The sequence below is a fragment of the Heliangelus exortis genome, chromosome 23 (genome assembly GCF_036169615.1).
Source record: "Heliangelus exortis chromosome 23, bHelExo1.hap1, whole genome shotgun sequence".
Classification (NCBI taxonomy): Eukaryota; Metazoa; Chordata; class Aves; order Apodiformes; family Trochilidae; genus Heliangelus; species Heliangelus exortis.
Window position 1 is genome coordinate 6,464,439 of NC_092444.1, and position 26,179 is coordinate 6,490,617.

At 45.8% G+C, this 26,179-nt stretch overlaps 1 protein-coding gene across 5 annotated transcripts in view; it reads right to left on the bottom strand.

The window, feature by feature from the left end:
- The window catches only part of PRDM16 (PR/SET domain 16), a 274,258-nt gene that overhangs the window by 32,219 nt on the left and 215,860 nt on the right, over nucleotides 1–26,179 (bottom strand). For all 5 annotated transcript variants that reach the window (XM_071766807.1, XM_071766805.1, XM_071766806.1 and 2 more), the window contains 2 exons: nucleotides 7,990–8,124; nucleotides 797–899 (listed from right to left, as the gene is read on the bottom strand). In XM_071766807.1, coding sequence (XP_071622908.1) covers nucleotides 797–899; nucleotides 7,990–8,124 — 238 coding nt within the window. The remainder of the gene's footprint in view (nucleotides 1–796; nucleotides 900–7,989; nucleotides 8,125–26,179) is intronic.

Consider the following 26,179-nt stretch of genomic DNA (forward strand, 5'->3'; position numbering starts at 1 on the left):
CAAATAAAAGCCTATTAGGAACAGAAATGCAAAACAGCACTGAGTTTTCTTTCTGATTTCTCCCTGACATAAAAAAAAAAAAGGTTGTGTTACTCCATCATTCTGAATACAGAAATTATTCATCTCTGTGTGTGAGTCTCCCAACAGCCTCTGTGGTCAAGCAGCTCAGGATGTGTTTCCTTCCTCAAGACCTGAGCTAGGCTTGGAATCTTACTGTAGGAATTCTGGCTGTGCTACCTCTGCAGTACCAAGTGCTTCTGGTTCTTTGTGAAACTCAAATTGAAGTTTTCAGCAACCCAACAGAATGACAAGCAGAGCTCCACACTGCTTCTTGTGAACAAGGAAAATATTTCACAGCCATCTCTGTGCACCAAGGAAGGAGGACAAAATCTTGTCTTGTCTTTCTTCATGTCCTGCTCCAGTGCAGGAAGAGAATCCCCAAACCTCAGCACATTGCTCCTTGCCCTGGCCTGCTAGAAAACACTTCCCTAACTTGGAAAGCATCACAGTTAAAAAGGCCCCTCCAATCACACTCAAAATCACAGTGTCCTTCAAAAAGAAGCAGCAAATTAAACTGTTGCATGACTTGAGGTTAATGAAATCTTGCTTGCTTTCATTGACCAAGACAGCTACATTCACCAGAGAGTGAGAATAAGCATAAAACATTCACAGTTACAGCAGGGGGAGGCACTAGAGCAGGATTCTGTCCCAGCTCAGCACTAACTGAAGCTCTCAACATTCCTAGTTTGCTGCTGAGAGGTACAAAAAGGTCCTACCTAGCAAGATGAGGCCTTACCTTCCATGCTGGGTGCCATGTTCCCAAGTGAATAACCACCTTCCTTCAAATACACCAAGAGCTCTTCTCCTGGCTCAATTTCCTTAATAACTTTATAAAAGATCTGGGAATCAGAAACAAAAATTGAGAGACACGTTAAATGTGCAAAAACTTGCATTTTACATTTTAACCAATAACTCAAATTATTGCAACTAACAGGGGAGGCTGACACTTGATTTGAGTGATAATTACTACTGAGACCTCTTTTTTTCCTGCCTTTATTTTATTCTGTGTCAGCATTTCATGCAGCAGGGACAATAAAGCAGTATTTACAGTAACAGCCTTGCTCCTTCAAATTACACAAAATCTGCTCATTTTTCTCCTTACCTCCTACCACCTTCATCTATTTGTTACAGCAAAGGGAACCTCAAACTGGTGGCATCCACACACTGAAGTCAAGGCTAGGCAGACAACCAGAACTTAATTAGCCTGTCCTCACACAATTATGTTGAAAATGACTTCCACCTGGAGCCTAAGGACCTGCCCCTAAAGCCAAGATCTGAACCCTTCCAGGTGAGGTGTTTTATCCTCATTCAGAGCTCCTGCCTAATCACAGAACCTGGGCAACTGAATGCACAACTCTTCCCCCATGGGACCTTTCTCACTGGACAAACCCAGAAACAGCACCCCACTTCAGATGGGGGCAGAGACCACACTCCAGCTCATGGTGCCACTTCACACACATAAAATGGGGCTTAAAGGATACCCAGGCCTTACACAGCTTTCCTGAACAAAATGAACCCTCCTACTCCAGGGAAGCATGGCTTAGAAAGCATTGCCCTGAGAAAAAAATCCCCTTCATCCAACGAGGTGTAATATTGCAAGGCTTCAACACCTTGGGGGATGTTTTCACACACTCATCTTCACTGTCCAACCCCATCCCAAACAGAAACCAGAAGCTTTATTGGCACAGCCTTTAACAGCAATGCAGGAAAATTTTTATCATATCAGCCACAATTTACCCAGAATGGTTCCCTAAATCAGCTGCCACCCAGGCAATGCCAATCTGCTGTTTAAGGGGAATAAAGACACAAAACCTCCACACCTGTGTGGGCTGCACTCCCGGTGTCCCTGCCCGGCATTGGCCTCCCCTGAGCCTCCCTCCCTCCCTGGCTGGGACCAGGGCAGTGCCCGGCGCGGTGGCACCGCAGCCATCGGCAGGGACACAACCACCACTCACTGCTCGGTTCCCTCCAACCCGAGTCCAGGAACCTCCGGGAAGGTCAATAACCGCGTTACACCGCTCGGCACAGCCCCGCATCGCTCCCTCCAGCCCCTCACCGACCGCTCGGGGCAGGGAATGGCGAGGGGACAGCCCCGGGCTCCCCCTGCCCCTTCCCCGCTAAACACCCAACACCACCGCCCGCGGGGATCGCTCCCGGGCAGCTCCCGCGAACGGGAAACGGGGCCGGAGAGCCCGGTGCGGGGCAGCCCGGGATGGGTGCGGGGAAGGAGGGGTTCTCCTGACCTGTGGGCTCCGGGCGAGGCTCCGCCGCTCCGTCCCGCCCGGCGGCAGCGGGGACCCCGCGGGCAGCCCCGCTCCTACCCCCGGGGACCGAGGGAAGGGGGGGGAGAAGCGGCCCGGGCCGGGGGGTTGCAGCGGGAGTGCCGGGACCGGGGCAGACAGAGGGACAGAAGGACAGAGGGACAGGGAGAGGCAGCCCCTGCTCCGTGCGGGGCGGGCTTTCAAATCCTCTCGCTGAAACGAGATCGGCGCCAGGTGTTTGATTTCTCCAGCTGCCGCCGTTTATATCCCCCCCAAACAAGCTCAATCTAAACCTCCCCGCAACTTCAGCTGCAAGTTAATTGTAATATTCCTGTCTTTTGTACGAACGGATTCATACCGGCCAACAGAAAAGGCCGTGAAACCTCTCACCGAGAGTTTCAAAGCGGCAGCGGTGACACCGTCACAAAACCAAAATGAAATCCAACGCTTGCGATTCGCAAGACGTCCCGAAGTGCCCGGGAAGGCGTCCCTGTGCCTGCCAGACCCCTCAGCATCCCCCTCACCCCCATCTCCCCTGCTCTGCTCCCCGTTCCCCCGCGGATGCTCCTCCCGATCCACACCGGAGGGTGAAGGGGTGCAGGGAGGATGCCCGGAGCTCGCTCTGCTCCCGGCTCCTCAGCTGGAAAATCCTGAGCACTGCGAAGGGACAGCGAGACAGCCACTTGTGGGAATGGATTTCTGACAGATCGCACCCAACTGCTCCGCACGGACCGGGAGATTTCTGGGGATTCCACTGCAAACTACCAGTGGTTTGAAATCATCCTTTTTCTCGGCATTTCTTTCATTTGCACTTCCACTCTATTTTCTGCCAACAAGAAAAGCCTTTCCCAGGACAAAAGCACACTGAGTTTAATGGCAAACCTGCCTGAAAAGCAAAAGGAAGATTAGGAAGAAGCACAGAGCTGAGGTGACTCGGTAAAGCAGAACCGTAGCTTGCAGCCAGCTAAGAGAAACAAGAAAAGCACTCAAAATAGCTGTTTGTGGACATTTCTCTTGCAGCTCGTAATTCAAACCAAATTTAACATTAAAATACAAATCACACTCGAAAAGGTGTGCCTGATTCACAGATGCATTCACAAATTATATGCTGGAAAAATCCTTCAGAATTATAACACTAAATGGCTACAACTCCACTGTCATAATCCTGAGCTCCTTCACTCTCCCTGTTTGCTCTCAGGACAAGGTAACATCTTGGATGTAAAAACGTGTCTGTTACAGCCTTTCAAAGAAATACAGTATGAGCTTCATTAATGATTATAGAAAAGTTGGATTCTGCTGGAGTCAGACCCATTTCACCCAACATTTCATTACAATAATTAACTTCATCTTGCAGTCATGCTACGGATGGTCTGAATTAATTAAAACTACTGCAGTGTTTCCTTTCCCTTTTCATTTGTTGTGCACCACAAAATATCAGATTCACTATGCCATCAGAACATTTGCTTTCATAAATCATTTCTGTTCATAATTTATGTAAAAATACAATTTCTTATTTCTTACAACAAAAGGGACACCTCTCCTAATTACCAGATTTATTAACACAAAAATGGTTAGCAATATAACTCAAAGACAAATGAAAACATATTGCTTGAGTTTTATCCAAATTAAGGGGTGCTAAAGGAAGAAAAGAAAAAGAAAAAAAAAAAAAAACAAACCAACAAAACCCAGAGGAAACCTTTCCCAGTCTGGGTTTGGTACACAGATCTGCTCTGTAGCTGCTGGATGTAAAGACAGTGCAAGGGAAAGCTACCACTGAACTTAACACTTTGCAGCTAGAGCTCAGAATTTTGGTCCTATTACTGAAAATACCAATAATGCCACCCTGACCCCATCCCCAGGCTGGTCCTGCTCAGAGCACAGCACCAAGTCCCACGGAGGAGCAAGCACAGCAAAGTTCGGCCTCCTGTCCCTCTGGCCAGGACAGAGCTGCACATTTTGCTTTTGTTCAGATGTTTTCCTCCTTTGGAATTGCCTTCCCTTTGTTTCTCCTAAGCCACATTGCTGTTTATTTCCTCTTTTTAAAGCATACACATCTAGGAACCCTGAACAGAGTCACTGAATATGTATGGAAAACACATATAAAATATCTGTTGTACACACATGTGAGATGGGCTTCATAAACAGAGATTTTTCCCATGACTTCAACTCCTATTAGTCCTTTTTTTTTTTTTCCCTAATTTATGTAACACAAGGAAAAGCAGCAGCTATCATCCTGAAAGCAAGCTCATGGCTATTAGATTTAGTGCATATATTCTATTTAATATTACAGTCTGCTTAATAAGAACACCTCAACTGCTGAAGTATTTGCCCCATGAAATCAGCAGTAGCAACATGAAAAAATAAAACCACAGGCATGTATCATTTTCCAGATACATTTAGCAAATCTTATCCTTTTTCTACTGTTCTTTTCCAGTCCTTTAGAAACACAATTATCCAAGTCAATCAGGAATCTTCTTTTCAAATACCTATCAAGTAAGAACAAATATAGAGAAAACCAGCTAATGTAATTTTACATTTGAAAATTGGTTTCACAATTGAAAAATCGTTAAGAAAACGTCTCAACTAACCTCATGCTAAAGAGCAGCATCTGAATCTGTAAATTGGAAAAAACCCCGACGTTCAGAGGGCCAGATTCTGCTGTCAGTTACTTCCCTAAAAATCCAGGAAAATTCTCTTTTAATTCCTGGGAATATTCCCAAGTTACAGGAGTGTAAACCGAAACAGAATGTGGTCGGAGGGGGAAGCACAAAGGACCATCTCCCCACATTAATGTGTTTATTTTTTCCAGAAAAGGAAACAGTTTTGATTAAAAGCTTGTCTTGGCTCTTATCATCACAATGCTGCCGAGTTATTCTGTGGGTAATCTTTTATTGCAAAGGCTTTTCTTTCTTTATGTACTTACAAACAAACCCAAAATCTTTGCATGCCCACTGAACAGGAATGATAAAGCCTTTCTCTTGGTTTTTTAGTCCCTGTTGTGGAAAAAAAATGTCCCCTGCTAGCAATGTGGAATTAAATAAAGTTAAAACCAGCAGCATTAGCAGACAGCAGTAGGCAGAAGTCAGCACTGCTCATTCACTCTGAAAATCTGTAACATGTTTCTGGCTTTAGGAGTCACTCTTGTAAGGGAATGAGATCCTTCTGAGCATTCTTCCTTCCAAGTTCCCTCCTTGCCCAGCTGGAGGATGCTCAGAGCACCAGCACCCAGCAGCATCTCCCCTTGAATCAACTGTGTGGGGTTTTGTGCCCAAGAAAGTTTGAAGTCAAGACAAATGCAGTTTTCTAACTGAATTCTCCTGGGAAAAGGAGGGGATTCACTCTGACAGCACAGCACGGCACAGCCAGACCCTTCTGGGGGGAATCCAGCCCAGACCTCTTGGTTCAGCAAAACAATCCCATGAACCAAGCTGCTCAGGCTCAGAGGTACCTGCAGGAAGAGGATCTGTAACCCTCCCCCCTCAAACACTCCTTTTGGCTTAGTATTGAACTCACAGAGACATCAGCTAAGTAGAAACACAGGGTAAAACCACTGGGTACTTTCTACTGATATTTGCACTTTCCTCCTTCAGTTTTCCTGACAAGCAAATACACTCCCAGCCATCCTTATCCTTGGAAGTTCAGAATCCAGCAGAATGAGCACCACATGCAATAAGGGAAGGAACCACCAACTGATGCCAGAACCTTTCCAGAAGAGCAAGTCCTGAGCCTTGGTTTTGTGTAGCAGAGACTGAGAGAAAACTTGGAAGAAATGAGGTATTCCAGAGCAAACATGGTTAAATTGTCTCCTCCATAAACAATAATACAAAGCCCCACAAAGATTTTAATGTGCTGCTGATTGCTCTGAGTACTGCCACCATCCAAATGAGACCACAATCAATAACTTAGGAAACATCAATCCTTACTCTGACTTTACTCCTCCCCAAAAAGCCTTCAGTGCCCCAAGTTATCAATCACCATCACCTGCTGCTCTTACACTGGAGTTTTTCATTCCCACCAGCTGGCCTGACCTAAGGCTCTTCAATCTTTTGGGAAAGAAGGCTGAGGGGGAGGAAGCATTTTGCTTTGCTACTGTTTCATTATATTCTGAACCTTTTTATTTTCTTCCTCCTGAAGAAGCATTTGCTTGCTACTCACCCCTTTTTTTTTTTTTTGTGAATTTTAGTAAATTCATTTATTAAGAAATTGTAAAAGAGTGGTCATTGCAGAGACAAAATGAAGAGAGGAAGATGGGAGTGCATGATAAACAGCTGTTCTTCCCAATCAGATTGCTGCACACACTAAAAATATGCACAACCAAAAGTCTCCAGATGAGGGACAAGGACAGAAGGACACACACTGGACAGGGCTTAGAATAAAATGCAATACAAGCCTCAGGTTTCTGGAAAATTTTGTATATATATGTAGTCCTTAACCTAAGCATTTATAAGAACCTGGGAAAGGCCAGCATTGTATGAGTTAACATTTCAAAAAGAAGAAATGTGTATTCATGTAAAAAGAATCTTTATGAACTCAGTTTCTTTCTAAGACTTTTTTTTAAGAAACCTAATTTTTTTTTTCTCTCTTCCTTTAATATTTGTGCTTTTCTGTTGCTGCTGCTAAGAATTCCCAGTAACAGCTTCACTACCCTTTAGCAAAGACAAATGCAAGGAAAAAGTCACCCGTGGAAAAAAAAAGAAGTCCATGGAAGTGAGACCCAGGAGCAGCCCTGTGTGTGTCTGAAAGGGCTCACGGTGTCAGAGGAGTTGATGATAAATGTTGGCTCTTGGTTAGAAGGCTCCTTGTTGTAAGAACACTTGTGAGTAGTGGTGAGTGGGCACTGAAGCAATCAGCAGCTCATTTTAACTAAGCAGGCTGAATTTTAGAGCCTTGTGCCTCTGTCTCTTCCAAATTGCTTAAGTCATCAACATTGGTGATGGGTTTGGTTTGGTTTTTATTTTTTTTCTGGGTCCAAATTTAAGTTATTTAAAAGTGTTTTAAGCCAGGATCTAAGGTCACAAAGTGGGCTGACCCAGTAGCAGACCCTGAGCTCTTCTCATTTTATTATGAGCTGCCTTAACTTCAGGTTGACTGCAGTTTCCCTGTCAGCCACAGATTTTTAAAGTTTTTTGTCTGCAGTGTGTTCTTCCATCCTCACATTTTCTTGTGTGCATCCAAACATGCCTCCTGTTTGCTAACTGGTAATAAACTACTCTTCTCATTTAAGTTAGGTCTGAAACAGCAATGTATATTTCAGGTTTGTGTTACTCTCAACTTGGAAAGCTCATCTTGAACCCATTTTTGGCTTTAAACTTCAAAGCAGCTCATGAACATCAGCTAACATTATCAAAACCCTATTAATCCTATGTAATCCCCCTCACTGCTCCAAAATTCACCTATTAGGTGTTTGCTTCTCTTCATCCTCCCAGACTCCCAAACCATCTCCCACTCCTCTCTTAATTACAGCCTGACAGTGTGCTCTCTACCCACCACCATCCAAGGGTCTCCTCGACTTTCTCCAGTTTAGATGGCCACAAAACACCAGTGCTGGTGGCCAGGTGTCTGTGTTTTGTTACTCAGCCCACTGCAGGATGAATCCCTCTGTTGTCTCCACTCAGCACTGCCACCCCACCCTGTCCCCTGTGGAGGTGGTGATGGGAGCAGTCCTTACCTGGTCGTTCAGGTGGCAGACAGCAAGGTTCTGCTCATGGCAGGAGCAGGCCCCACGGATGTACTTCAGCCAGTTCCCAGTTCCAGCCTGGCCAGCATCCAGACACAGCTTCTCATTGCCCAGCTCAGCAGCAATCTGGAGAAGAACAGAGGGAGAAGAAATCCATGGGTCATCACCTGATCCCCAGTGCTCACTGCAGGAGCACCATTTGCAGGGCAGGATCCCAGCCAAGCAGCAGTGTGCTCGGGCAGCTTCAGTAAGTAAGATTCTAGAAAGTAAGTTTGAAGTCAAGACAAATGCAGTTTTCTAACTGAATTCTCCTGGGAAAAGGAGGGGATTCACTCTGACAGCACAGCACGGCACAGCCAGACCCTTCTGGGAGGAATCCAGCCCAATGCTCCCCCAGTGGCTCCCCAGTGGCTCCCCAGTCAGACCCAGCAGCTTCAGCTGGACTGCCAGGCACTGTCCCCAGGGAAGAGCAGAAGGTCACTGAGCAGCCCTGGGACAACACACCAAAGTATTTTTTCAAACAAAGCTACCTGCAGCAGCACCCTGCACCCAAACTCTCCTTCAGCTTTCTAACACACTTCAAAAGTCAAAAACTGCACAGCAAGCCATTTTCTGCTGGCAATCTTCTTAAATTTGTATGAGCAAGTTCTGGTTAATGTGGTTAATTCTCAGCCATTTGTTTCATTTTTATCTCAATTCATTTGATTTTGAAAAACCTCAGGCTTTTGTCCCCAGTTCCCAGGTTCCTTGCCCACCAACCTTACCATCTTTTCCCTGTCTGCTCCCAAACTGAATTCCTGAGCTTGCAAACCTCTCTTCTTGTCCCCTCAGTGCCTCTCCCCCAGACAGCTCTCACCCTGCAGCCCCTCTCCTCCTTCCCACCTCCCCTGTACCTGGCCCTGGGGCTGCTCCCTCAGGTACACCCCAGCCCTCAGCTCAGACAGCCCAGCTGCTCAGCAGGGCCCTGCCAGGCTAGAAATCGTCTGAACCTCTGGGGTTTCCTCTGAGTGGAGCTTTAAAACCCAAACAGGGGTGTGAAATCTCACCCATCAAAATGAAAAAAGAAGAGGTTGTATGAAACCCTGAGAACTTAAGCCCCTGGTTTTCACACACACTCACACTACTCCTGAAATAGAACAAGGTTTCACAAACTAAGGCTCAGCAGTGTCACTGAACAACATCCTGCATATTACCATCCCTTACAGAATGGTTTGCTTATCTTATGGTGTTATCCATAAGGAACTTTGGAAAGTTTAACATCTGGAAAACCAAAGAAGTGGTACAGAGGTAGCAGAGAGTGGCCAGAGCATTACCAGCAACAGGGCTGTTGGCACTAAGTTACCACTTGCCAGCTGAACCCCAGGGACATCACTGTGATGTGAGCTCTGCCCCATTCCCAGTAACAGGAATTACTTTGGCCTGAAGAATGTCCTAGGATTTCTGCACCAGATTTCTGCTTTGCAGGGGCAGTGGGCTGGAAGCATGTGGCACTCTGCTGAGGAGAGGCTCTGGTTCAAGCTGGAACAACATCATTACACCCAAGGAGATGGGGTGTGCAGTGCAATGACCCCCACCTGGAGCTGGTTCTGGGAAGAGCTGCACAGCACACACACAGCTGAGCCACAGCAGGGAAGGGAAGGAAAAAGGGAAGGAAAAAGGGAAGGAAAAAAGGAAGGAAAAAAGGAAGGAAAAAGGGAAAGAAAAAGGAAAGGGAAGGGAAGGGGAAAGGAGAAAGAAGAAAGGAAAAAGGAAAGGAGAGGAGAGGAGAGGAGAGGAGAGGAGATGAGAGGAGAGGAGAGGAGAGGAGAGGAGAGGAGAGGAGAGGAGAGGAGAGGAGAGGAGAGGAGAGGAGAGGAGAGGAGAGGAGAAGAGAAGAGAAGAGAAGAGAAGAGAAGAGAAGAGAAGAGAAGAGAAGAGAAGAGAAGAGAAGAGAAGAGAAGAGAAGAGAAGAGAAGAGAAGAGAAGAGAAGAGAAGAGAAGAGAAGAGAAGAGAAGAGAAGAGAAGAGAAGAGAAGAGAGGAAAGGAGAAAGGAAAAAGGAAAAGAAAAAGGAAAAAGGAAAAAGGAAAAAGGAAAAAGGAAAGGACAGGAAAGGACAGGAAAAAGGAAAAAGGGAAAAGGGAAAAGGGAAAAGGGAAAAGGGAAGGAAAGGAGCAGCACTCAGTTCCCCCATCCCAGAAGCACAGAGGCAGCACTGTCCAGCAGAGGTAAGTTTGGTACTCACTGGACACTTGCAATTCACTGCAGGTACAAAACGAAACAGGAGCTATTTGCTGCCAGAACACAGGCTGGCCTCACAAACCCTGCCTTTAAATGGGAATTGTTCCATAAAAATACCAGCAGTGGATGCCTCTCCCCTGTAGCTGAAGCAAGAAATACAGGGGGTATCTCCAAGGCTGGCACAAAGTTTAAATGTTCATTTATGAGGATGCTTCAGTACTGCTCTACCAAGATGCCAGACTGCCTGCAAAGGAGGATTTTTCCCAGCCTGGATGAGATGCAGGATGTTTGGCTCCTCCAGTGACTCCAGCCCGTGGTGGCTGACAGCTCTAATTACTGAGCAGGTTCACACCCTCATGGGCTTTCCTCACATTCTCTATGGAAGTTATGTCACAATTTAAAAAATACTGAGAGGCCCAACTGTAATCACAAATCATCTGCAGTACATATTTTTTCCTCTATCAAGCACGCAGACACAGAATAATCTCCTAAATCCCTCTTCTCCCACCTTCAAAACCTCCAGAAAAATGAACTGGAACCTTTTACCACATCTTCTTCCAGTTTAAACCAGAAGAAAATCAGAACTTTTCTCTGCCAAAATTCTTGAAACCAAGTGCTTACCAGTAATTGTCAGTAATAAAAAAGATTTTCTGTTTGAAGTTTTGCTTTTGGAAGGCACATGAGTAATTCAGTTTTAGCAGAATTCTAGAAGAAGCACGACCAGCACTAAGAGAACAACTGATGCTCTGAAGACCAAAAGGAGAAAGAAAGGGCAGGGAAATATTATTTATGGGTAAATTAAAGACAGCAAATGGAAGCACAGAGAGGTTCATCCTCCAGCAGACTGCTGGAAGGCTCAGATCACCACAGCAGCCTGATTTGGGTTGTACTCATTAAAATAATTGTATCCAGCTCTATTAAAGCAACAGTAAAGACCAGCACTGGTTCATTTTTATCAGGGATTAATCAGTAGCTTTAATTGTAAGACCATTCATCCACAGACAGCCCTGGTTTCCTGGACAGGTGAAGGCTGACATCAGATGCTTAACACCAACAGGAGGAAAAAAAAAAAAAAAAAAAAAAAAAAGAAGGAAAAAAAAAAGCTATGCCAAAGGGGAAAAAACCCCAAACCCCAAACTAACCAACCCATGAGGAAAAAAAACCCCAGCAGATTATCACACGTAATTAGCAGGAATCTGAGGAATCTGACTTGGTGGAGTTGAAATTTCATCCCTGTACAGTGTGGCTGCCCCCCAAAGCTGGGTTCAGTGCCAGAACACATTGTGTCCCACCTTTTCCCCACGTTAAGGCACAGCCAGCCTGGGGCAGCCATGTGCTTGTGTAGTTCTGCTGGAGAAGGAGCTTTCATCTGGATTGCAGCCCACGGGCATTCCCATAAAACTAATTATTGAGGGAGCACTTCCTTTGCCTCATCTCCCTCTGATCAGTTTTCCATTTTATCCCACCCACTCGCCACCACATCAGGAATTTCTCGTGGTTTTTTTCATTGATTGTGTTAGAAATGAAGTTTATCTTTTTTCCTGCTGCTGCAGAGGGTGACTTTGGTGTTCACTTTGTATTTGTTAACCCGAGGCACCTCTCTTCATTTCCCTCTGCAAATCCAAGAGTTCACCCCAGTACTCTCAAGTTCACTCCCCTTCCCTGCTCATTTGCTGCCACGATTTTGCCTTCACACACGTCTGCTCCCCTTCCCCACCCCAAAGTCCCCATCCTTCTCCTCACCCATTGGGTTGAAACAAATGCACCCTCAAGCTGGTTTGGATGAGGGGTCTGAGCTGGCCCGTGGCAGAGCCAGGGCCCTTGGCTCCAGCCCCACGACACTGGCTGGGGCTGAGGTTCAGACTCATCTCTCCCCAGCCAAAAGGAAATTATTGTCATGTTCCAGGCCTCACTTTGCAGCTTCATCTGCTGCCTGCTGCACAGCGCTGAGGATCTGAATCCAAAAGGCTCATTGATCTTCCAGAGGCTCCGTCTCAGAATTTATTAACATCAGAAATGCTGAGTTATGAAGCAAAAGTTATGGAAAAATTCTCCCGAACATTTACAATTTTTTTTGCACATCATTTGAGGTTTCCTGCTCCTCTAATTTGTGGGCTCTCCGTTGGGTTGTTTCTTTCACGTTTTAATGGGCAGCGTCCAACATTTGGCCTCAGCAGAGGTGTGCTGAGGACTGGAATGCCTGGGGATCTGTCGTCAGTTAGCTTAATGGATTCCTAGTGTGCATGGAGAAACGGAGCAACCAGGAGTTTGCCATCACTGACCCAGCCTCCTGTTGCTATAACATCCCTCCCCAGAAGCTGAAAGTGTAATAAACCTTCTCATCCCATAGTTGCAGGATCTGCCTCTGACAGTTTGGCCGATGTACGCATTTTATTTGGCAGGAGTTAGAGGGGGATTTTTTTCCTTTTTTTTTTCCCCCTTTTTGCTTTAATGACCCACGAGCTGATTTAGAGCAATAAACTGTTGCCATGAAGTTTTGTTGTGTTTCTTTTAAATAAAGGGGAGGGAGGGACCGCTGTAATTTATGACTTTCAGAAGTAACTGAAACAGAAAGTCCATTCTTGCCACGAAATGAAGAGAAAAAGACTTCATCCAGAGAAACACCTCTGTCAATGTGTAGACACCAAGCCTAGATGAACTCATAAATTCAGCACTCTGCCTGCAATTAAGCAGGCTTCCTGGTGATTTGACAAAGAGCTAATGAGAATCGTGTCAGACAAAAACAGGTCATAGCACTGAAAACTGATGGGAAGAGCAGCAGAGCCAAACCCAACGTGTGTGCCGTCCCCAGCTCAGGGCCACAGGAAAAGCTCTAAGAATATGAAGACAGAACCACTTTTTGTTGCATACAGTGCATTTCTTGTCCAAACATAAGGTCCTCCAGCACTGCCTGGAGCCAGCTGCCCATCCCCAGAAATGCCAGATGATAAGGAGAGAAATTGCTGTTCCCTGGGAGCTTCTACCTGTGCTTGAAGTGAGGAGTGTGCAGCAGACCTCTGGCCATCTCCCCGTCGGCTCCTCAGGTCCCCATCTGCAGAACCCTGCAGGCCCACAGGACACGTGTAGCACAGGGGACTCCAGGAGCCAGTTCTAAAGGCTGATAAATGGAGCAGAAAACTTAATTCATCTGTGGCCATCCTCAGGAGCACCCTCAGTGTCCACATGCACTCCCGTTTCCAAGCATTTCCAGGTTTTCAGAACAGAGACACTTCCAGAAACCACAGGCCCAGCACAGCCAATCCTGGGAAAGCTCAGAGGGAAGGAAAAGCCATCTTTATGGATCCCCTGCCCTCAAACTTGTGTGTTGCTGCCCCACCAGTACCAAGGCAGCATGGGGAGACCCCAGAGCAAGAGGCAACCCAGCTGGGGAGCACTGGGGCAGCAGATCCCTGGGGCCGGGCAGAGGGCCTGGTGCTGCTGCAGCTGAGGGCAAACAAACCCATTCAGGTTTTTAAAAGAATGAATGTTTTTGGACTTTTACTCCCACTCAAGCCACACACACGTCTGGAGTGGGAATTTTCCACTGGCGTGTGAGCTTTGGAGCCCGCTGTTGTGCTTCCATGTTATCTGGTTTCATGAAGGAAAAATATCAGGGAGCTGCAGGGAAGGCTGTTACTGAGACATGCTCTTGTCATGGAAAAATAACCTTCTCCTTTTCTCTACCACATCTAAAGAACATGAGAAAACACATGAAACAAGGCTGTTTCCTACCAAAATGTCGTGTTTGATTTCCAAAGCAGAGGAGCCTGGAGAGCTCACACAAGTTTTGCAAGCCAGGCTGAATTTCCTGAGCGAATTTGGATCCAACTGAGGCCTCTGAAGCTCTGCCCATTATTAACTGCTGCTCTCATGTACCAGCACAAACAGCCTGTGAGCATTTCCTATGTCTCAGTTAGCTTTGCATGAGGATAAAAAGTCTGCAGAATTGCTGTGTCATCTGTCTTTCAAGCACAGCAGATTCGTTCCAGCTGAATGTACACCAGACCTGAGTGTCCATGGAAAGCCTGGCAGGAGAACTCCAGAGCAGCAGGAATTCTGTAGGACAGCACTTCCAGGGCTCCTTAAATGTCAGCTCCACAAAAGCATCTCCTGCTCTGCAGAGCAGCTCAATGCAACAGGCACAGAGTGGTTCAGACTCTGCATTGAACAGCAGCTGTGCTGCTCAGATGGCACAGCAAAGGAGTCAGCTCCTGAGAACAACCACCACCAACTCTGCTCTCCCTCTCCTGTACCCTACACCTCCCCTATTCTTGCTTCAGAGCTGTAGTTTTGCTACCCAGAAGACAACACAGGATGTCCAAGAAGGTGCCACCAACACCAGCTCCAGCATGAAACCATTCCACCCCCTTGTATTTCTCTCCCACCCTCTTTCTCCTCGAGGGCAATCAGCTAAGCCTGCACAGCAACATCAAGGAAAAAATGTCAAAACAGAAGAAGACTTGAGATGATGGCAGGCATTTATCTTAACAAAAGCTCATTTTTCACTAGTAATGTAATTCACACCACAGTTATTTAAATTAAACAGTAAACAATAAAAAACTGTGCTTGAATCAAATCACAGGGTTGCTTCAGATACTGTACACACAAGTCAAGAAATTTCTTTGTAACAGACACACACAAACTTCTGAGTTTTCCTCCACTCTGGAAGAGTTCAAGACATCACACTTCTGTCTCTACTTCATTTGGCCTCATTTTAAAAGTAGTAATTAGTGAAGCTCTAGAAGCCCTGAATGCCCTTTGGAAATGGCAGCTGTCCTACAAAAACCTGATTCCTGGTGTAGAAGTGCCAAAGCAATAGACCCAGCTATAGTGACCACCCTCAGGTGCAGGACAACATATGCCATACAAAGCAGTTAATTTTTGCAAATTCTACAAATCAGGGAGCCCAAATCCTATTGTTGTCTGAAAATTCATGAGATGATAAAAATGCTGATGGATCCTTTTTGTCTCCTGAGCCTGTTGTCTGGAACTGATTCACCTGGGGGTTCCCTCGTGCCTGGCAATTAAGAAACCTGTGGTCCTGCTCTAACCATTTTTTTCCAGGAACAGGAACATTAAATCTAAACATTCAAAGAGGCAGGACATGCATCAGCTGCTATGATGAAACAAAACCAAAAAGGGCTCCTTCTTCTTATTCATACTCCAAAGGTGCTACTGCTGTTGACCTTAAAACTAAATTCTGATCAGCTCCTTCAGGTGAGTTTTGGGTGTTTCCCTTGATCAGTAGGGATGGAGGTTAACTGCTGCTTGTTTTAAATCATTTCTTATTACTACAACTTTATTTTAATAACGTTTTGGGAGCGGAGTTGTGGAGCACCACTAACATCTAGGCCTCTTCTGAGTGATTTATTGGAAGCACCGAGTGCCAAACCCATTTGCTGCATTTATGCCAAAAATGCAATGGAGCCTTCAAGTGCCCGTTCATAGTGCTGAGATCAGGCACCAAACCCCAAATCCCACCCCCTGCCCAGGGTTACCACAGCCCAGGGACAGACCCAGCAGAAGACACCCATGAGAGCAGATTCCTGTCCAGCCCCTCCTGGGACTCTTCCTGGGGAGGAACTGGGACTCATCCCACAGTCCCGGCAGCTCCGCTCCCTTCCCTGCAAACCCCCTGCCCTCAGACTCTACCTGATCATTAATGGGATATGAAACAAATTAGAAGATCAATTATCCAGGTACCCCAGGGAAAGGTGGGGTGACTTCCCTGAAATTGCTCAGATTTCCCATTTAATTAATAGATTTGGGGAGGTATGGCCCAAGCTCAAGTACCAGGCACACACAGACAGCTGATGTACAGATAATTCCACCTGTGTCCTCTGGTACATTTGATGGATGCAGCTTCTGTGTCTCACTCCCTAAAACAGAGGAGAATTATTCCTAAAGCTCAGTACCTGGAGTTATCCTGCTGCCTGGTTTTGCTGCTCAGGCCATGTTTGGAACACCTCAAGCACTCCAGGAATATTCACCTGGAAGCATGCACTTTTCCACAGAACAGCTTTCATCACCTTGATCTCTCAGGCCAAAAGGGCACCTATCAGCATAGCTGTAGTCACCACCTTGCATTTTCCAAGCAGAGATTTGATTTTTTTTTTTTTTTTTTTTTTTAAGAAAAAGAAAGCCTGAGGCAGAGGCTGGGGCTTGGCCTCCCCCAGAGCAGGAGGGGAGTGCAGCTGCACCCTGGGGCTTTTACACAGGAAACCCCCCCAGGGGTGCCACAGCCCCACGAGGAACCTCCTGTCAGAACTGGGGAAGGCAGCTGCTCTGTGGCTGGTTCTGGTGCTCTTTGGAAGGTGTGAAATAGATGAGTTTGTGAACTGGGCTGACAAAGAGAATGAAAGGATGTTGTATGTTTCCCTCCTGCCCGAGGCAGCTGATGAAAAGAGGAGCAGCAGCCACCTCACACCAAGCCAAAGAGTTTGCTCCTGCTGACCTGCTGCTGGTCTGCTCGCCTCTCACAAACCTGAAATGTCTCATTTCTTTAGAGCTGGCATTTACCAAAAACATTACCAAAGGAAGGTGAAAAACTGAGCCTGTGCACCCACTCCACGGCAGCACCCAAGGCTCCCACCCTGCTGAGCTCCATCCTGCAGAAAACTTGCCCATGGATTTAATTTACAAATACACACAAATAAGGGGGCAAGAGATCTGCCCAGCACCAGAGCAGAACTGAACCTTTCTGCAAGGTCCAGGGGAGCAGCACTGTGCCCACCTCATGTCCTAGGGAAGAGCATGAATTATTTTTTAAAGCAAACTTCAGAATTCTTCAAGCCAAAACGTGCTGCTCTTTTCAAAAGGAAGATCTGATTGAATTATTTCTTTCTAAAGCTCAGTGATCTGACCTCTCTGCAGCTGAAAAACTAAGCAAGTATCTTGTCTGACATCACAAACTGCAATCTTAATTCTAAAGCAATGCAGGGATAGATTGCAGAGTCCCATGTGCAGCCTGGATGAACTTTACCCCAAGCCAATTCACCTACTTATGAAATGATATATCCCAGGGAATTGATTCTCATGATAAAGCTGCCCTTTGAGTATGCTGAGAAACAACATTTCAAAATCTCCAGCTCAGATCTTAGACCATCTCTGGGTCAAAAGACAGTTCAGCAGGATGAGGTTGCTGAGGTAACAGTTGAGCTGGGAAGGCCCAGCAGAGTGTCAAGTGAAAGGCACCTCCCTGCCTCTGCTCAGGTTGTTTTCCTTAGGAATTCCAGCACATCTGCTTCTCTGCAGCAGGTCTCAAAACAATACAGAATCTGACATATCATCTACCTTGCAATGCCTGGGCAGGGCAGGTTTGAGTTAGGGGGATTCTGATAACCTCCCCACAGGATTTCTTATCTTCTGTGGACACTTGTCTCAAGCCTTACAGAAACTGCTGACCAACTAAAGCCCATCTTCTGCATTTTGTTCCACCTCTCACTCCAATTGGAAAAGACTTCTGATCTTTTTAAACAAGCTGTTTTGAAACCAAACAGAAAAGAAAAGAAGAAGAAGAAAAAATAGCATCTGCCTTTTACAGCAATTTCCTCAGCTATCAGAAAGCCAGACTTCTATCTAGGAGATGGAGCTGAGGACAACAAATGTTTGCTTTCCAAAATGGGCCCAGCAGAGTACAGGAACATGTCTCAGCTGTGAAAATAAAGGACAGTACGTCAGGATCCTCAGGTCAGGAAGAGGGAACCCACATCCCATCTGAGCCTTTTCCTGCCTGTTAAGCAGAGAAGACGTTTGCTCCTCGTGCAGTCTGCTGCTTGTTGGGTGAGGATGGTTGTGCCTCCTCCAACTGAACACTTTTCCACCACTGAAACACTGCTGGGAAAAAAATTAGGGAGTTTGGATATTTGGAAAGTTCACCTGATAACCTAAAAGTTCTTCAGTAACAGACAAAAAAGTGTAGCTAAGAAGTGTCTTCTTAGCTTATTTTGAAGTTAAAAATCACAGATTACAGAACACAGGAATTCACAAATTCCTTGCAACTGTAATCAAAAGTATTAATTTAATGCTAAGTAGGAAGCACCATCTCCCATTTCTAGCAGTGTTTTGGCACACGAAGTCAGTGAAACATGCAGTGAAAACAGCAATATTGCCTTCCTTGCCTTCACACATCCCCACACAGTATGTTGGAACAACCGTGCAAGCCTTGATATGCTGCTGAAACACTTTCTTGAGACCTAAAGCCTTAAAAAAAAATCTAACAGCATAGTATTTCCATGGTACAAATGATTCCTGCCTGTATCTGGCAGCCCCACGAGTTCTCTAAGGATGAACATAAACTCAATTATACCAAATTAAATCTAAACATACATAAGCCACATAACATTTTAATTGAGGCAATTCTTAACTTTTTTTGGAAGAGCTGCACAATAGTAGAGTCTACAAAGATGATGTGGCACATATGCTTTCTCCCTTGAGCTGCCTGCTTTTAGTAATTACCCTGGCAGAGATGCATTTATATTGATGCTGTCAGTGTGTGAATAAAACCTCATGGTCAAAAATGGTTTAATTAAAGCAGAAAAACTTGGTTTAGGGGTGGTTAGCAAATGTGTTCTTTAAAGTCAGTAAAACTTTCATGAGCGATTAGATAAAAATAAAGCTTAGGAAATGTTTGCACCAAATATGTCTCTTACATTTTACACTGAAGCAGATCATAAGAAAAAGACTGAAGCAGGCAAACGGGCTGAGTGCTCTGCTGGCTGCTCCTCTGGGCTGATCTCACACAGCCCCAGCTCTCTCTCACTGTCTTTTTCTCTCTGCTTTGATTAACAAATCAACCTCTCCTGTCCAAACTGCTACCTCCCTGCATCCCATTCTCTGTTAACTTCAGAAACCAAGCCAAGAAACTAAACCAAGCTACACCCCGTCCCACTCTGCCTCGTGATGTCAGCACGCCCCAGTAAGCACCAGTTTGCAGTTACTGATGGACTGGAGGAAGAGTGAACTGGCAGCAGGGGCTCTGCCAGCTCCTCTTTCCTGCTTCCAAGAGTGAAAAGAGGAGGAGTCTGTCTGTAAATACCCACACAAAGGTTTGCAAGCCGATGGCAGGGCAGAGCAGCCCAACCCACAGCCCTCCAGCTCGGCACCGCGCTCGCTTCCCACGTGGACAATATTCCAAAGAGATGCTGCTTCAGACCAAGGCCAGGCCAGAGATGTAGATCTCACATTCTAATAAATAAAAATAAATATCTGACCTCAAGTAAAAGATCCTTCATTTGACACTCCTAATCATGTTTTATACTTCAAGTTCAGTTTTTACTGGACGGGATCCAGCCATCCCATGGTAATGTAACAGTCTTTTTCTGTACGCGAACAAAAGTCCTTTTCTAGTCCTGAGGGCCGGCAAGTTTATCCAAATATTCTCAGTTTACTACTTGCTCCTTTTGGAACCGATATCTTCCATACAAGTGCACTCTGTACCTCCAGCTCCAGCCACGGGCAGAGAGGGGCTGGGATGAAGCTGCTGGACGGACACACGCGTGCCCGGAGACGCCTGCCCGCCCGGCCTGCTGACACGGAGCTGCTCCTCCTCCTCCCCCTCCTGCCATCTCCCCGGGAAGAATGTTTGGAAATGCTAAATAGTCCTTTCCATGTTTCTACATCAGTTCTTATTTTGGCTAAGCCTGTCCCGTCTGTTCGCAGCTGCCAAATGCATGAAGTAATGAGAAAGCATCAGGAGAGAAAGCTGACTTCATTCCAGCGGCGCTGGAGCTAACACACCCAGTATGTTCTGTGGCTGTCAGCACGTCCTGGAGTGGAGCTCATTAGCAAATCTGACTTTAACAACTGCAGGAGATGCATTCCTCGGTGCCACCTTCCTGCTGCCACCAGCTCATCCCTCGCTTGGCTTGGAGGGCCACAGGCAGCTGCCAGGGTCCTGCCAAAGCGCCGCCCCCCCCTGCCGCTCCCAGACGGGACCCGCAGCTGGAGATCCCGATCCCGCCAGCTCCAGCATCGGCCGGGGATGTGACACAGGGAAAAGGCAGGACACCAAGGCTCACCTGAAGGGTGACAGGTCTGCCGGGCTGCCAAGGATGAAGCTCTGGGCACAGGGGTCTGGGAATGCCACCGCCCAGCCCCTCCAGGAAACAAAATGCTTTCCCTGCTGGTTAGCACTGAAATTCCTCTGCTGAACAACAACTCGCTGGGGTACACAAAGGGACTGCAGCCCCCAGGAGAGAGGAAGTAAATCAGCAGTCCAGAGAGTGATGCAGAAAAGGAGAATCACCTAAAGAGGAGGCTCTGCAATGGGCTGTGAGCAGATGAACCCCACCAAGCTGATACCTGCTACCTCTGGAAATAGCTGTAACCTAGAACCAGGCACTCACTCAGCAAGTGCTACCATTTGAGGGGGAAAGTGTTACATGGAAATTCTTTCTCTCATTGAATTAGCACAGGAACACTACACCCCAACCCCCTTCCAAAGAGCATCTGAGTAATTTTACAAATTCTTGTACCATGAAGGGTCACTCTACTTATACAAGTTTATCCACACAAAGAAACCAAAATTTCAGCAGATAAAGGTCCATAAATCTCTTTCCCTTATTACAACAACTCCAAGCTGAGGAAAATGAGCCCAGCTTATCCCTGAACATGTGCTGTGTTTCTGACAAGGGGTTTGTAATAACAGCACAAGAACCTAGCTGAGCCCAGCTCTGTAATTTCCATGGGGCCGGGTGCCACAGGTGCACTAATATAGGCATTAGTGAATGATTAGGCCTCGTAAAATATATGAATGCTGTTTCTTTAAGAAGCCATAAAATTTTATTGAGGAAAAAATCCATGTGTAAGGCTTTTGGTTCGTTTCATGCGGTCATTCAGAATTTCACTCATTTCTGACAGGACTATGATAATTAAAACTGTGGCCTGGGTCTGGTTTCTATAAAGTCCATCTGGCCTCTCGCGATGGAGAGTTTTGGAAGTATGTAATTGCCTGGGCAGCAAATAACTATTTTGCCATCCGCAGTAGTTTAATTTTGTCCCTGCAGCAGGGGAGCTAAGTCAGAGGGGCAAAAGATCATTAACGGCTGTGGCTGGAGAGGGGGCTCCCCGAGCAGGCGGCTGGCCCATATTTGTTGAAATGCTTGACACCAATGGGCCCCATTAATGCATGGGTTAGATACAATCTGTGGAAAAGGGTCTATTATAAAGGGATTATTTGGAAGTGTTCTGTAGTTGGGGGTGGGTGTGATTGAAGGACTTAAAACTGTTACATTAACCCTTAGGGCACTCCAAGCAGTAACAAACCTGGCATTAAAGAGCTGGTGTTTGTCACGATTTCTTCACTTCCCTCTTTCTCTGCCACAAGGTCAAAGAGATTAAAAACATCCATAATGCACTCTTCAGAGGCACAAAGATGAAGCTTGTTTTCGGCCCATTTTATGGCTGCAGCCACCTCTCCTGCCCCTCTACTCTCGCCCCAAACGGAATCATTAAACAAGAAAACAAATCACAAAACACAGACATCAGCAAGTACTTTACATACATGTTATTTATGTATATATCAAAAGAAAGCCAGCACAGGTGGAGTGGTGACAGAAGCAGCTTTAGCTTCTCTCGTGTTCCATCCAGTATTTACTCTCCCATTTGTGTCCAGGACACAGATGCAGCTTGAGATGAAGGATACCTGTGTATTATTTCTAAGATGCAGATGGTATTTCTGTTATCAAACTACAGTGCACTGAACAATGTGTCAGCAATCTGCCTGAGCTGTGTTTTGAACCCCACTGTCAAATTTTTGGAAGGCTCTTATCTCTACAAATAGCTCTGCACACACCGTTGAGCTCAGCTATGTGCTGTTCACATGGGCTCCTGCTTCCTTCTGCTTGTATTAAACAGCAAGTTCCGCTTGGCCTGATGAGGAGGTATCTGTCCAGCTACTGAGATGAAGAGATTCAGAATTAGCTGAATTCAGACATTCTTGTCTCAGCAACTCAATTTGTGGCATAAAAGGCATAAAGGGAAGAGAGCAAATGTAGCAATGCATGAGAAAATGAAGTATGTCTCAGGGTGAAAAACTCACTGCTGCTAAAACAAGTTGGATAAAATCCTGACCTGCCTGGGTATCACCTCAAGACTCACATGTTCTGTGCACTGCAGCAGCAAGAGATGAAGGGGGTAACGACCAGAAAGAGACCATTAGATCCAGCCACTGGGCAGACCCAGTTTGTGAGGAGCTGGAGCATGGTCCTCCTCCTTTGGCTGCAACTTGTCAATGTGACAAATTATTTACACAAGTGTGTATCACCATAACCCCAATGACTGTGATCACCAGCTATTGCAAGTGCAATTTTCTCTAGAGCAAGTGACTTTTGTTTTGCTTTCTTGCCAAGAGTTCATTCAATACAATCCTCAAATCACTCCCTGCATCCGTGGCATCCTCACCACACTGCTCTGAGTGTCCTGTTTGCCTCAGGATTGTACCAGGCTTCCATACAGCAATGTCAGTTAATGGCTTTACTTCACTGGGCAGCCCTGGAAACTCTGAGAGAAAACATGTGTGTATTAACTGTTCCCTAGACCCCACTTGACAGAACAACAGCAGATATCACAGTGGAAAACACACTTCATAGAGAATTATTGAAACCACAACTCTTCCCATGCAGTTTAAGGTCTGTTTGCTTTGGCGTGCCCATCCCTGCTCACCACAACAATCTCACAACGTAAACTACAGTCAGAAACGATCAGCATTTAAAATGGCTCTGCTTGAGAGACCAAGGAGGTTGATTAAAACCCATAAATTAGGAAAAAAAAAAAAAGGTTTTACAATGTTTCTGCTGCAGCGTAGGAGCCCAAGCCCCAGCAGTGTGCAGAGCCCAGGAGTGAGGAAAGCAGACCTCCTAATTACCACCATTTGGAAGTTGCTGCTGGTACTTTATCAGTTTGTTACTGCAGAGCAGGGCAGGCTCACCTGCCCAGGCAGATGTTGTCCTGCAGGCAGCCCACACATCAAAGGAAGTGGGGAGCAGCCTCCTGCTACAGCAAGACACCCAACCCAGAGCCCAGAGCCCCTCTTGGCTCCTGAACATCTCCTCCTGGGTGCCCTGCAGGCAACTCAGCCAACATTTGGCCATTTTACAGCTATTAACAATTTTCTGTTTTATTCAGGGCACCGAGAGTCCATTTTCTTCAGAAGAGTTTGAATGCCATGACACCCTTGCTGCTCTCCTGACACGACTCCTTGTGCATGCTGTAGAGACTTGGTAGAGGAAAGAAGTAAGATAAAAATGCCTGCTGGGGAACCACCCCAACTCAGCCTCTGCCAACAGCACCCCGAAAAAGACAGAACCTTGGGATGGGTCTGACCTGCAGAGCTGCCTCTGCCCTGCTCCCACCCCCACTGACTGGGTACCAGCAGCAAGCAATGCCTGCTTTAAGGAATCTGGGAGAAGTTGTAAGGTTTCCAAGTAGATGATATGGAAGATTAAGGGTGTTTTATTTTTTTTTTTTTAAGAATGCAAGTACTTTAGAATGAACAAAGACATTTAAAACCCTAGCCAGCTGGTGATGGCCTGCAGCAACAGCAGAGGTGTCTGCTCTCAGGTAGGACACAAACAGAAGGGGTGGTAGCAAAGGAAATCCTTCCCAGGAGCTTCAAAAAGCAAACAGCATTTTTCATAAGGCTTTTCCTATCATGATGCATCCTCAGTGATGCCAAGCAAAGAGTTCTTCAGTGGTACTCTAAAACATGCTGCACCCTTCATTGCTAATGCTCTTAATTAGCTCTGCCATTAACTTTTGTTAGATACAGTAAATACAACTGGCTATAATCTTAAGCAGCAAACCAAAAAGATCTGAACGAGCCCACCATTAAAATTTGTTAGAGTCCTCTTTACACAGCTATTCAGAGTGTGAGCAGATTTATTTACCCACATCAAAACAAGAGCATCCTTCTGCTGGAACAGCTTGCAGACAACTCCCCCGAAGATTTTATTTTCCTGTGCCACAGAAACTATAGCTAGAAACAGTACTAGTTTTTCTTGGAAGTCACATTACAGTATATTAAAAAGACACTGTTCTCCTAAAGATATTGTAGATGCATTAAACCCATGTCATTTCTAAATCAAGGAGTGTGAAATTTTGCTAGGCAGAGTAAGCAGGAGATTGCCAAAAATCCTGAAAAGGGCTCTCAGAAAGAAAAAAAAAAAAAAAAGAAACAGAATAAAAGAAGCTGTGAAAGTTTATGAGGATAAACACTGATGACAGGTGGAGTAGAAGCTGAAATCTGAACTCCAAAGTAACTGCAAATAAAGATTTGTTACAGATGGTTTTAATATGACCTAACACTGGGATGCCAGCTACAGTATCACTTTTTCCTGTAGGCTGGACAAAACTAATAATACAGTTATGGAAACATGCTACACTAGTACAGACACCTAAGGAATAAACAGCCTTTAAGACCTGTAAGTTATCCTCTTATGAGAGCAAGACAGGACCAATAAACCTTGATAAAGAGACAGAACCAGCACCAATGTGTATTTCCTAGGGGTGAAATGCAGTCCTTGCCATGCAGGCAGAGCTCTCAGGGTGGCTCTGACAGGCACACGTCCCCGTGTGGAGGTGGGCTGTGCCTGATGGAAATGTTCAGCCTTGGCACACGCTTCATTTGTGCCACCCATCTTTTGATCTCTGAGAATAATAACTCTCTATTTTCTAAAGACTGCATTTGGCAAATGGGGTTTTTTTCTCCCCCTTCACTTTTGTGAAAAGAAAGCAAAAGCCAACAATATAAGCGCCAGTGGTTATAATTGTTTCACAACTTTCCAGAAGGGAACATTTGGCCATTTTACAGCTATTAACAATTTTCTATTTTATTCAGGGCACCGAGAGTCCATTTTCTTCAGAAGAGTTTGAATGCCATGACACCCTTGCTGCTCTCCTGGCACGACTCCTTGTGCATGCTGTAGAGAGTTGGTAGAGGAAAGAAGTAAGATAAAAATCATATGATGGGGAGCTCGAGTTCCTCCTTGGCTGTATCCTGTTGTATTCCAGCACCCACACGAGGGGAACAGGATGCTGGGTGGCATTACAGAGCTGAGTCCTGACACTGGTCACTGAAATCCCACAGTCCCTGCTGCTGGAAGCTCTCCCTCTGCCAAGATCTCATTGTCAGGGTGCAGGGACTGCTCACCCTGCCCCAGCACCTCCTGAGCCTGAGCCCTCAACACAGGTGACAGCACGAGTGGCTCCTTCCTTCCTTCCTCCAGAGCTCTGTGGTGTCACTTGGAGGTGACAGAGGAAAGATAACTCTCATTTCCACCATTATTTTGGCAGCTGGGCCCTCTCAGATAAGTAAACAAACCGGAGCTTCTTAGGGAGAGTTGTGAAGCTCTGGTTTCTGAGCACTGTTTTCTGACCTTCACCCCCATTCCTGGAATCTCCACTTCATTTCCAAAGCAAAACCCAGCTGAAACTCAGGCGTGGTTGCTCCATCTCTGTCTAGACTCCAAGCATGTAACACAGTTGGCAGGTTTGAGCATTCTTGCCGAGATCAATGACAACTTAACCTACTGCACTGCAATTCTAGGAGGACGTGGGGGTTTTTTCACAGCATGGTAAACATGAAATGCAAGGCAGGGTAGGAAATGCTGCATTGTTACTGTTCTTTCCAGTATCAGCTGGCTCATTTATTTGTCATTGTTGCTTCAATCAGCTTTTAGAGGAACGAATTCAAAAGCTATTGAAGAGAGAAAAACTTAGCAACATTTTTACAAGTGCCAAATACCTGACATTTCAAGCCATATTCATCAAAACCACAACGGATCGAAAAAAAAAAAAAGAACATTAAATTAGTAGTATGCTGAACCAAATGTACAAATGAAAGGACTAATGAGCACATTATCATATTAGCCACACAAAGCAATTAATCCAGCTAACAACAAAGGTAGAAGGAAGCACTTGGTTTGTACAGTGCAATATATACAGATATTTTATTTTATCTTTAC